Source organism: Ammospiza caudacuta, chromosome 2, assembly GCF_027887145.1.
Source record: "Ammospiza caudacuta isolate bAmmCau1 chromosome 2, bAmmCau1.pri, whole genome shotgun sequence".
Lineage (NCBI taxonomy): Eukaryota > Metazoa > Chordata > Aves > Passeriformes > Passerellidae > Ammospiza > Ammospiza caudacuta.
In genome coordinates, this window is record NC_080594.1 from 9,431,661 (window position 1) to 9,445,417 (window position 13,757).

General features: G+C 38.1%; 1 protein-coding gene across 1 annotated transcript in view; it reads left to right on the forward strand.

Annotated features, from left to right (window-relative positions):
* Positions 1–13,757, forward strand: part of ROBO1 (roundabout guidance receptor 1) — a 293,397-nt gene that overhangs the window by 208,088 nt on the left and 71,552 nt on the right. The window contains exons 5-6 of the mRNA XM_058800512.1: positions 1,388–1,526; positions 2,839–2,966. Of these exons, the coding sequence (XP_058656495.1) occupies positions 1,388–1,526; positions 2,839–2,966 (267 nt within the window). The remainder of the gene's footprint in view (positions 1–1,387; positions 1,527–2,838; positions 2,967–13,757) is intronic.

A 13,757-nucleotide genomic window follows, 5' to 3' on the forward strand; every position in this document is an offset into this window, starting at 1 on the left:
CAGACAAAAACTCCTGGAAGTCCATTACTCTTCCTTCAGGAAACTGATCTGGAGAACAATGTGCCTCTTGTGGGCAGCACTCTTGGTCTTACCAGATCAGTCTTTTTTCTCTTGCATATTTAAGTTAAATATTCTTCCCCAAACTATTCCTACTCTGAGATTTAATCTGGATGTTGTTTTCTTACATTCAGGTTTGGTTTTTTTCAGCACCTACAAGAAAAGGGCCAGGGTAGGGGGTTGTCTATATTTGTGTCTTTTTAATTCACAGCTAGATTTATGTCTGTAGATCTCTGTTTTATTTCTCACTTCTTGTATATAAACTCAGGGTTGAACTGACAGCTTAAAGATCAACTTGCTATTTCATTTAACATTATTTCCTACCATTGCCAGCAAAGTTAATTTTTCTACAACACAAGTGTCCAGCTGGTCTGGACATCCTCTAGAACAAAGGAAGATTTCTTTTTAAATAAGGTTTTGTTCAGGTCACATTCCTTTTTGAACCATGAAGTTTTTGTAATATTGAATCTCTGTGTCTGCAAATCCAGAGTAATATTTAGAACTGCTTTTCTCAAACACAAATGTGAGACATGAAGAGTGTGGGATTGTCTCTTATCCTTCTGTCTGGTTTTTTTGTGCTCTTGTGAGAAATTTGTGGTGTATTTTTGGGCATTCACACTTCCTGATGGTGCCAATGGCCTCAGACTGTTGCAGTTCCAGGGGGATGATATTTATATCTTTAGTACATACAAGTCAAAACATGCAACTTCCTTCTCAACTCCCTCAGAGCTTTCACAGGTTTATAGACAAAAAGTTCATCTGCCTTAGGCAACGGAACCTGCCAAACACTCTCCTGTTAAACCTTCCCAGTTCTTTTATGGACATGCTGTTGTCATCTGGTGCTGCTCTTCTAGATGGGTCATTCCTGGAATATTCCAGAAATTATTAAAACCACTCCTATCCTTGGGAGTGTGCAAACCTCACTGCAGTGCAGCCTGATGTGGAATTATGAAAGCACGAATGGCCCAGCAACCTACAGCTTTGAATCCTGTTACAGAAAAGTGTATCAACACCTTTACTGAAATGCACAGGGTTTACCAAAACAACACAGCCTGCACTGAGGTCACCTTTTTGTTCCAGACAGTCTGAGCATAGGTGTGCAGCAATTAATCTAAACAAAAACTACAGAGAGGGCATTCTGGGGTTTTTTTGCTTGTTTTACTCCATGTGTGCTGGCGGAAGAAAAAGTTGCCTTTCAAACGCAGCATTGGAAATTACTGCATGAAGTGCTTGCTGCTGCTGACTCCTGTGAGCAAACTCACGGAGATCCTGTGCAATCTGGACACAGATCTGCTGGATTAACCCTTGATTTCCTTTCCTTTCCCTTTAGAGAGACCATCTTTTGTGAAGAGACCGAGCAATTTGGCAGTGACTGTGGAGGACAGTGCGGAGTTTAAGTGTGAGGCAAGAGGAGACCCAGTCCCTACAGTGAGATGGAGGAAAGATGACGGAGAGCTGCCCAAAGCAAGGTGCAGTACTTGCTTATACCCTTTTTATAACATCTAGTTTGGTGTGTGATAGGGCCACTCAGTGATTGACAGCTAACATATTTTTGTCTTGAATATAAAAGGCCTGGCTTGATCCAATAAAACATTTCTAATTAGCACTGAGCTCCAGGTGAACTTACAAGTTATGTTGAAACTTAAGAACAGCCTGTTTTCAAGTTTTTGTTGTGACAACACCTGACAAATATAACATATAATATATAATATAAATATAAGCTAAATATAATATAAATATAATATAAAAACAATAAGATATAATATAAAATATAATATAAAACAACCAAGTGCAGCCAGTAGTATCAGATGCAGATTAATTCTTCACCTGAAGAGTCTTTTGTGATTACTGAAAATTTTGCAGAATGTATAACAAATAGTAAAAGAGATTACAACATCAAGGAGTATATATTGGAATTGCAATTGATATAAAATGTAGTCTGGCAATGTAGAAAGCTGCCTTGGTTATACATGTTTTTGTTGCTAGGTTTCCAATGAACTTTTTTGGTGTTGCTGTAATTCAGGCCAAAAAGTAAAACACACTATTAAAAATAAACACATCTTGTGATGGATCGATATAGAGATAGACTAAATACTCATTTATTTACTTTGAAATCCTAATTATCAGTTTAAAAAACTTCCAGAGAGTGGACTGAAAGAAGAAACACTTTAACAGGGTTGGATTTGTAAGTTGGCCACTTTTTAAATACAGCTTCTAGGTAATGTAATCTATAGCTTTAATAAAAACTATCATTTTTAGGAGAAAAATCTACTTACCATAAATAGAAACACATTGACTGCATTATATATAAAAGAGAGAAAAGTGATGAAAGGAAAGAAATTGGTAAAAGACCACATGGTCCTCCACGAAAAAAAAGAAAAAAAAGAATGAATTGTGATTTATCTTGAATTTCAAGCAATTCTAATCTTTTTTGGAACAATATTTTCTTTTCAACCATATTAAAAAGTCTGTCATTCAGATGGAGAATAATAAATATTGTTATAATTACTTGTTAAAATAATTCTAACAATTAAAATGTTCTGCAATAGGGCTTTGCAATTGTGTGCAAATAATATCAAAATAAGGTTTTCAAATACTTGGGTATATTTTGGTTTTAAAACTTTATTTTTCATTATCAAACTATAATTATCTATACCTTTTTTTCCCTTGTGGCAAATACAGAAATAAGAATATTTTTAGACCAAATCCCCCATATTTTTACCCTTGACAGAAATTGTACAAAGTTCTGTTATTCATTGTTAACTACTATGTATGTTAAAGATACGAAATCCGTGATGATCATACCTTGAAAATCAGGAAAGTTATGGCAGGAGACATGGGATCATACACTTGTGTTGCAGAAAATATGGTTGGAAAAGCTGAGGCATCAGCAACTTTAACAGTTCAAGGTAAGAATATTTCTTTTCAAAGAATGAGATTGAATAATGTTGTACTAGAATAAGTTGATTTTTCTTTGTACAACAACTCTAGAGATAAAAATATAGAGAAAATACAAATTTGTCTTGAGTTGTATTCTGAGGAAATGGAAACACTTCACATGTAAGATTTTTTAAGCAGTCTTTACAATGCTGGGATGGAGAACTGAGTATGTTTTGAATTTCAGTTCTTCAAGTTCAAAATCAAGTCACTTGCTATATCTGAAACACAGAAAGAAGAAAGTCAGTGTTACTAAGCTGCATTGTTTTAATTCAAAAAGAAAGAGTTGTGAGTTAAACTATTTGCCAAGTTTTTCCAATTAAATATAGTAGAGAAGTAGTGAATGGTAAATCTGTTTGTGTATCTTTTAATACACTAACCCAGACCACTGGAATTCCTGTTGCTTTTTCATTATTGAAGCGTATCGTAGCACTACTGTTTCTTTGTAAGATAAAAATTCAGTGGAACTCAGTGAACTAATATGTATAAAAATCCTTCACTGCCTTTATGTACACAATCCAGATGTTCACTATTCAGATAATCCCTCTCTTCCTTTCCTGGCTAGCAGACAGGCCATGATGTCATCCTGATGCTTTTTTCTGGGCGCTGATGGTCCTTCTGTCCTTTTCTCTGTTCAGTGGGAATTAGTCATTATGGAGTTCTGGGGAAGTATAGGCTTAGAAGTATTTTATTTGGTAACAGGCCTCTAGTTCGACACATTTACTGTAACAGGAAAGGTCTTGCCCTGAACCTGCTCTCTTTTTTTCCATCAGAAACATTTGGTGTCCCTCTGTTAGGAAAGTATTGAATTCTTTCGTTGAAACTCTCATAAAACCAAGAATTTTGAGATGTTCTGTTTTGTTCGTCACCATGATGTTTATACATCAAAACTCATACCTTATGTTTGTAAAATAACCAGCTCTCCTGCTCAGTGTTGGAGAATAAAGGATAAACTTGTGAGCAGTGAGCACAGTTTATTCAAAAAGACTGAATTATTTCTTAAATAATAATTTCTTCTGAAGATCACATCTTAAATCAACTGTTACTACTGTAAAATATTAGTATTAAGAAAATTTGCTTTGATGACTGGTTGAGCAGTTACATTTCTGGAAATAAACTCTTGGTAGTCCTAATCTTTCATATTCCTATTCAAAATAATAGACAAAAACATACTTGAAATCCCATTTAGATTAATGATGCTAATAGATATAAAATGACTTAAGTATATAGATGTTAGAAATTGAATGAGATCTTTTTGATAATAAACTGGTATTTTTAAAGAACAAGATCACAGCCTAAGTCCTGATTCATCAAGATCCCAATTTAAGTGTTTGTATTACACAGTAGATATTTACACTGTGGCAGCTTTGCTCTGAGGATATTGTTATGGGATAATTTGTTTCCCAGTGTGAATGGATTACCTCCTGAGCCATTTGTGTGCACTAATGTCTTCATAGGAGGGATTGATGTGAGAAACTGTAATGTGCAGGGACAATTTGTAGTTGGTAATGAAATAAATTATGATCAAGATCCATTTATTAGTGTATCCAAGAGACCAAGTTTATGGGAGGGAAAAAAATACTCCTCTAGCAAATGGATTTCCAATTCAGATTTTTTCACATTTTTCCTCCTTTTTCTGCCTTCTCCTCTTTTTCCCTCCTCTCCTCTTCCCTTGTTAAAACACATTTGTTTTTTTTCCTAAAGGCTCGGCTTTTTGACTATGCTATATCTGGAAAAGCAGACTGATGTTGTTTCAGTACTAAAATAAGATTTCTCTGACTGTGGACACACAGCTCTATGAATTTTTTTGGTTGATTCATTGCTTTTTTTTTTTTGATTTTATGAGGTTTTTTTTCTGGGTGATTCAAGGAATGCAACTGGCAACTCTTTTCTGCACTTTTGGTTATCATCACATGACCTGTTGACTGTAGAGTTTAGTAAATGTGTGTTCTGGTGTGTTCTGCAGTGCCAAAGTGAGTTATTTTTGTTGCCTATTTGTAAACAGAGTACTGCACTGCCAATCACAGCTTCAGACATCACAGCTGCCACTGTGCAGGCATGTTAAATTCAGCAAAGGGCAAGGAGGGGGCTTGGTGTGGGTTTGAGTGGTTCGGGTTATTTGTGAGCTTTGGTTTTGGTTTTTTCCTCTTCAGTATCTCAGCAACAGGCTGTGGTATTCCTGTGCCAGACTCTGTGCCAGAGGAGGAACATGAGAGCTGTCAGTGTGACCCAAGATGTGTGTCCCTGTCAGGAAAGGGACAGTGTCTGTCTGTCAAGTGTGACAGTGATCGCAGGGGTCTTAGGATGAGGGAAGATATGAGGATCTGACTCCATGTTTCAGAAGGCTTGATTTATTATTTTATGATATATGTTAAAACTATACTAAAAGAATAGAAGAAAGGATTTCATTAGAAGGCTAACTTAGAATAGAAAAAGAAGGAATCAAAAAAAGCTTGTGTCTTGGACAGAGAGTCTGAGCCAGCTGACTGTGATTGGCCATTAATTAGAAACAACAACATGAGACCAATCCCAGATGCACCTGTTGCATTCCACAGCAGCAGATAACCATTGTTTCCATTTTGTTCCTGAGGCCTCTTAGCTTCTCAGGAGAAAAAATCCTAAGGAAGGGATTTTTCAGAAAATATCATGGCTACCGTCAAGTGTCTGCAGGGAGGGACTGTGGCAGGGAGTGAAATGTGGCAGGGCTGCAAGCAATGCTCTTCAGGGCCTCAGGCTTGGCAGCACTAAGGAAGGGATTTATCTTTTTCTCTACTCATCATTTCCACTCACAGCATGGCTGAACTCAGTGTCTGTCACCTGTGCAGGGTTATCTGGGGCACTGAAAGGTGGAGCGTGCAGCACCAGGGCAATTGAGATACGGAGGCGTGGATGGGAGGTGGTGAACAGCTATCCTGGTCTCGCAGGGAGCTGCCCTGGATCCCACAGGACCCTTTCCTCCTGCTCAGCTCTGCCTGGTGCCTGATGCATGCCCTGCAGGGCTCCCTGTTTTGGGAATGCTTGGGAATGGTGCACAGGCACAGCCCCAGCACTGCCTCTGAGCTGGGGGCCAGCCCAGGCCGTGTCCCTGCAATAGGAAATGTCAGCTCAGATAGTTCAGCTCTCCCTCTCTCTCTGTGTAATAAACTGTTAGCTGTAGAAAATACAAGAGAGGGGAGGGAACATAATTTCCATTTTTATGTTCTTCCTGCTCATGGCACTGGCGTCACAGATGCTGGTTGTTGGAATGAATATTTTCCTCTGTACAGGCTCCTAACTTTGGGGACCATAAGCATTTTCTACATACAGATGTATTTTTACTGTGACTTCAGCCATATCCATAAACCAAATTTGGAGTTCTGTACTGACATAGTGAAGTTTGAACTCTTCCTTTAGTGTTTTACTCCTGCAGCTTAGAAGCATTTCCATCCCTAAAGCTGTCAAGTTATCTTATTGTCTCCTTGGAAAATTAAATAGTTAAGGAAATGTAATCCTGATGTTGTTTCCGTATACCTAAAATTGGAGAGTTCTCTACCCTCTGTTTTCACTTTGCAGCAATGTGTACTGCATCTGCAAGGCATCCAGAGACATTGCTAAATACATGTGGAAGCATTTCATTCAGGAGATGATTAATTATTAAATAAATACCTCAGTCAATACATAATGCCAGGAAGCAGCCCAGAGTACAATACATTATATTTTGCCAACACTTTATATTTCACCAAGTAGCTGGTATACTTCAGAAAAGGAAAAAATTGCCCAAAAAATGGCATCACTGGAACCAGTGGACTTCTCTCTTGCTCTAGCACTAAGCAAGCTGGATATATTTATTGTATTTATATTATATTGTATTTGATATATATGCAAGATGTATTTCATGTTGTCTGTAGGTTTCTATTATATGACTTGCTTAGTTTTATGCCTCAAAGCAGGACTATAGAAAATATTATATATTTCATTACTACGTATATCATTGAAAACAATGTTCCTAAGATACAGAAAATTACCAAAAATGCATACTTCAGTACTAAGAGAAAATTAGTTTTACCATTAATGTAAATGGAAGTAGGGTATCTTCAAGAATCTGAAAATCCTACATTTAACCATGAAAATGCTCTCAAGCACATCTAAGAACCAAAAGTTTTACATATTTTCACCTACTTCCATTTGCTTCGCTCCCATTCATGGTACTTAATTTGGCTTGTCTGACATTTAATTTTGTAATAAGTCTGTAATTTCTGGTGAAATGAGCTGTTGTCTCTGAAACACACCAGTGTGATCTGGGGCTCCAGGGGCAGCCCTGCTCTGCAGCTGGCCAGGAGCCATCACAGCAGTGGCAGTGTGGGTGAGACTCAGCAGCTCAGGCGGCTCAGTTGGCTTCAGGACTTCACAAGAGTGACACCAACACTGGCTGTGGGTGACTGTGGATTGGAATCTTTTCCTTGAACAGGAATCTTTTGAGTTCTTCTTAGCTCTCCCTATTCAAGCAGTGGCTCTGGAGGAGTGTGCAATATAAAACTACACCTAAACCTGCTGCAGCAGTGACTGAACTGTAAAATGTAAATTTTGCCATTCAAAGGCACTGAGCACATTCAGCGTTATCTGTTTGGCAGAGAAAAAGAAGAATTCCTATGGAAATTGTAGCGGCCAGTTCATATTTTACAGTGGCAATCTCTGATTACCAAGCCTTTTTAGATTATGATGTCTTTAATTTTAGGGTTAACAGAGCTTGTCTGCAAGGTAGATAGAGAGTGGAACTTCTGATAAGTGACTCCTGGCTGTGATTTTGCTGCAAGAGTCAACTGACAAGGAATTTTAATCTGAAAAGGTGGCACATGCTTCAGGCCTGGAATTTCCTCCTCCTTCCACCTCCTCTTTGTGCAAGGTAGCTTCAAGGCACACAGTGAAAGACATTTATTTGATAAGGTTTCTGGAAATGGCTGCAGATACCACCCGGAATATAAAGGAATAGCATTTGCTCTTTCATCTGTCTGATACCATATAAATGTTTCCACTGTGTCAGGCTGCTGGTACACATTATAAGTTGGCTCTAAGTGTAAATGCATTAAGCATTAAAAAAACAATGACAAAATTCAGAATTTTATGGGATTACAGCAATGCTGTTGAGCAATTGCTGTACAGCAATTAATATGCATTGTAGTGAACCCTTCACAGTCTCAGGGATGAATTTAACCACTGGAATTTTAAAACTAGGATTGGATTTAGGTCTGGACTTGTCTTCATGTTCTCTCTTTAAATCAGTATTTCTTCCTTTGAAAGAACTGTTTTGATGCAATATTCTGCCTCCAGTCCCTTGAAAAGGGAAGGAAGAATAATAATTGTCCAATGAACTTCAGGATTTTTTTAATTAGTAAACTTTGGGCAGGATGAATGAAGGAGACCATCTCCTGTGATTTCCATAGCTTAAAGAGCCCATTTCCCCCTTAATGGCTGCAGTAAACTCTGATAGCATGTCAGATTTCTGTCAAGGATCTGAGGAGTTTGACTGCCACCAATTTCTGGTGAAAGAATAGGAATCTTAAAAGTTAATCAGCAGGAAATGAGAAAAATGTCTGAAGAGGAGATTAGAGCCCTGAAGGTTCTTGTCTTACTGAGGCAACTGATGAACACTAAGATTCCTGAAGCATTTCTAAAATGTGCATAAAAGAAGCAATCTCTAAGTATTTTAATGAATAACTGCTTCCATGGTTTTTAAGTGCTAAATGGATTTTGGCTTGGTTTGGTCTGGTCTGGTTTGGTTTGATTTTTTACATAGAATCTTGCAACAGTGACAACAGTATTTTACAGGAGAATAACACATAAAAACTTTTGAGATTCCTTCCTCCAGTTGGGTACTTTGAAACAAGGATTTGAGACATGTTTTTAAGCATGTAAACAGGCATCCAAATAATTTGGAGAAATGTTATTACAGAAATAAGTTGAAGCTAGAGGCTTTTTACTGCTGAAAGGAGTTTATTTACTGTATAGTTCTCAAAAATTGTGCATTTTAATCACTCAGTGCAAGAATTGAAATAGGTAGGTGTATGTAGTGTACTTCAGCACTCAAAAAAAAATAGCAAAGAAAATCTGAAGGCTCTTTTCTAGTGCCTGAAATTTCCTAAATCCCATGGCTGTGGAAAAAGCAATTGTTTTTGTATCAGGTTTCACTGCTGCAGACTTAGTGTGACTGCTGTTCTAAAGATAACATTTCAATAATTCTTTCTTTGGAATAGACAAAGTAGAATTTTACCACAAGTTGTCTAATTTGAAGATTTTTGGGTTAATGAATAAATCAGAGTGCAGGGAGCAATAATTTTAATTGGTTGTTCAGCAAACAGTATTTCTGCTATACATTCATTCTGAAATAAGCATCAGCTTTATAAATTATGCTGAACATCTATAAAAAGGTAATACACACTTTATTTTTGCCTAGTTCATAGCCTGTGAGTAATGCAGTGATGCAGTACAGCCCCTTACTTTTGTTAGTTTACTTGCATCAGTAATTTCTGAATTGGTCTCACGGAATTTAAAAGTGCTGAATAACAGTGCATTCAAACATAATTTTAATAAGCTGTTTTGCATACCATTTGTTACTATGAGTTGTGTTTTGTTTGAATACTAAAATACTTTGTTGCTAGGTACTGAATAACACTCAAGAATAGTAGTAATGATTTTTTTCTGTCTTTGTATGTGGACTTGATTGCCTTGTAGACTCAGGATCAGAATCTTCCAGTATAAGAAAAAAAATTCCTTGTTCAGGCTGAACTGTTATATAGAAATTATTATTTTCTGCAGGAGGTATTTGCATGCTTCTTTTCTCCTATGACCACACACTAATTCCCAAAGTTTGGGATGACTTTTTTTTTTATCCTTTTAAGTATAAAATAGGATGACAGGAGAGAGAAACAAAAACAAAGTCCATGTCTGGATGGATGAGGTTGCTTGTTTTGTTCTCATAAATGCTCGCTGCTCTCTAAACGCAGGACTGGCAGGGATTCCGTTCTCTTTTTGTCTCTCTTTGGCCTATGAGAGCCCACTTAGGACTTGCACCTCCTCATATTAGAGAGCTGCTCTCTCTTTTGCCGCAGTTAAGGTCACACACTGGGTCTCAGTACAGAGCAGGGAGTCACCTGAGGGTTCTGGTTTTGTCCAGTTGTCCACCAGCAAGGTCTGATGGCCCTTTCAGACTACCAGCAACTTTTGATAGCATTGTCATTTTTTGACAGAGAACTGTATGAAAACCCGGCTAAGCATCTCTGATTTTTTTTTTAGTTTTATTTTATTTTTGCAGATCATCCTTATTTCCTATAGCATCTTGTTCCCATTTCTGCCTCGATGACAGTAAAAATTCTTGGTGCATGGTGGATAGCCTGGCTTGCATAGAATGCTTACACATTGTAATTTTTGCTGCCTATAATTGAATTTTGTTAATATGGCACAGTTAGTTTCTTGTTAACATTATTGAAACATAAGTTGGGATGTTAGTGTAGACTTGGTTGTATCTATGTGGGGGGTATGTCATCCCCAGGAGAAGAAATCCAGGTTTCTTTTGAAATAATACATTTCACTTGAGAGTATTCCTCACTGAGTACTGCATGCCCAAACCAACATTTTTTAATGATCACAAGTTAGTGCACTGCAGAGATTTATTGTCCTTCCATTTTTAGTGTGTGTTGGTATCTGTTGATCATGGGCCTTGGCCACTTCTCACAAATAGCTTTAACTTGTTACAAGAAGGTTGCTATGGATTTCAAGCTCTCCTTTCCAAGAAGCACTCTGTGCTATCATAAACAGCTGGGGGAAAAATCCCACTCAGTTTCCTTTTCAGTTCTACTATCTTCAACTGTAAGTCGAAAAATGCAGTAGGAAGCTCCTAAGAATTCTTCAAATAGTATCTATCTATCATAATCTTTTTGTACTTCTGCACAGTTTATTTAAAATTCATCCTTTTTCACTCTTTTAAAAGGCTTTAGTATAAATATTTGTAGCCACGACTACTTAGATTGCAGCAGTGCCTAAAATTACCTCAGTTCATTTAAAACATGGGGGAAGACAACTTCTCTTCTCTGAAAAGAGAAGCCTGGGAAACAGGACTTCACAGTGTGCCACATTACTCTAGTTTTTAAATAGATGGAATTAGACTCGCCATAAGAGTGCTCTCTAAATTATGTTTGGTTTATAGTGTGGATTAGGAGGATCCAGAGCAAGAAAGGGGGAAGTTAGACTGGGAGAGGAACTTCTGGAAAATCTTAAATCCCCCTCTCTCCCTCTCTGTCTTCTACCTTCCATTTTTCAGATTTCTCTTTGTCACCTAAAAGCAATGACTACAGGATTTATACACATTTTAAACTGTGTACTACATGTATTAACCTGAGAAGTGCTACCTTTAAAGCTGCACTGTAAAGCCTTTTCCCACATTTTTGGTTTTTTACCATAGAAATCTTCATTGAATCCTGCAGGAGGACAGATTCTGATCTATGACAATTTTTTCCTGGTATCAGTTGCAAAGTAAAAGGTCTCATATGAGTACATTTCACCCACAAATTTTTGTAGTGGATTCCTCACACATACAGACAAACATGCACACTTGTGTAGCCCTTTTCATCTTGATTTTTTTAGAGGGAAAATTCATTACCTTCTTAAAATGAAACTTTATATAGTTACACAACTGATAGACAGCTGAAACAGAGCCAGATTTTACTGTTCAGCCTTTTGAATAAGAGTTGAGGAAGGAAACACCTCTGAGCTTAAACTCAGAATGACCAGAAATCCATAAGGAGTTAATGCCATTTGATTACTCTTGAAATGAGAAGAGCACCCAAGCAGGAGGTTTGGTTAGTGCACAGACCTTGTGGTATTTATCAGCAGAGGGTGGAGTTTAAACCACCAGAGAGAGAAAGAAGCTTTGACACATTTTAGTGACAATAGGGGAAACAACAAGCTCTCAAAACAAATTGCTTGCTGCTCCCACTGCCAAGCTGGGAGAAGGCACACTCCTGCCTGCTGCAGGAAGGAGAATCATTGATTTAGAATCCATGGTGCTTGAAGCTCGCCTCTAGAACTGATTCTGGAGTTGGTGATACTGAGCTGCCAGGCTGCCTGTGTTATGACATCTGTGTTTAGGGGGTTCCAGAGCCTTACCCTGGCCTGTCTCTGTGCCTGGTATGTGCAGCAGCTCCAGAAGCACTGACATTTCCAAGGCTCTGTCTGTCCTGTCAGCACCAAGGAGTGACACGTGCCTTTTTTCCTGCTCAGACCACTTTCCCTGGAGCCCTCCTGAGTGCACAGAGGCGCCAGAACTTTTCCTTTCTTTATGTTTCCAGCCCAGAGGCACAGGCTAAATCCAGCCTGCCAGGCGTGTGCCATGTGCTGGGAATGAGAGCATATATTCTACTCTGCATGGTCAGAGGCAGTGTCAGGATGATGTGACCACAGTTTTCCAGACTGCAGCTGTCTTGAGGCTTCTGCAGGAAGTGCCCAGTGACAAGTGCAGGTGGCAGCCCCTCAGTACCCTGACAGTGGCACTTTCTGTGCAGGGCAGAAACTCCAGCCAGCCTGTTTCTCTGTTACTGCCCAGCTCGTGCTGTGGTTTAACCCCAGCTGACCACAGTACAACACAGCCCCTCAATGCCTCTCCAAGTGGGATGGGGAGAACAATCTGAAAAAAAAAAATCAAGCAAGCAAACAAGCAAAACCCAGAAATCTGTAGATTAAAACAAAAACACTTTAATAATTGAAACAGAGTAAAATATGCTAATAATACTAATTATAACAAAACCAGTAATAGTAATGAAGAGAGAGAAAAAAAATAAAATCCAAGAGAAACAAGTGATGCACAGTACAATTGCTCACCACCTGCTGAAGGACAGCCAGCTTTCCCCTGAACAGTGATCAGCATCTCCCAGTTATCACTAGTTTAAATTCTGAGTAATATATTTTATAACATACAACATACCTTTGGCCAGTTCAGGTCAGCTGTCCTAGCTATGATCCCTGACAGCTTCTTGTGTCCCTCCTCACTTGGCAGAGCATGAGAAGCCCTTGACATGGGATAAGCACTGCTCAGCAACAACCAAAACATCAGTGTGTTATCAACATTATTCTCATACTGAATCCAAAACTCAGCACTGCACCAGCTACTAAGAAGAAAAAAAATTAACTTTATCCCAGCCAAAACCAGGGCAACCTGACTGGTTTTCAGTGTTCAGGCAGAAGAGGGAATGTGAATTAATTGTAAATAAAAATAAATAAATATAAATTTTTAAAAAACTACAAAACTCTTTGAAAGTATTTTGAGGAAAGCAACACCTAATTGATACTGAGATTTTCCCCATGTTCACTTTTCTCTGTGAAACTGAAGCATTCTTACAGGTTTCACTAATTCTAAAGGTGTTCTTAAGATCAGAACTATTTTTCCAACTCTAATAAGTCACTTGTTTCTGTTTTAATTTCATTCTTCACATTACAATTATAGGAAATAATTAATCTCTTTTTTTTTTGTTTCCAATCAAATTTTTATCTTTTCGGGTTTGGTAAATTTGAAATTACTGTAGTCACTTGTTCCTTTAAACTTAAGAAGTGCTTCTCTGACAAATCAGCAGCAATTTAAAACAGAATTTTTCCACTCATCATAAATACAATAAACCACCATCACTCCCTTGCTGGGGGTTTGGAGTTGTAAGTCATCACTTTTGATTGGAGACATCAAAAATCTCATGTAAACATTTTACCTCAGCCCCGTGGCTGCGGCGCGCTTGGCGCCAGAC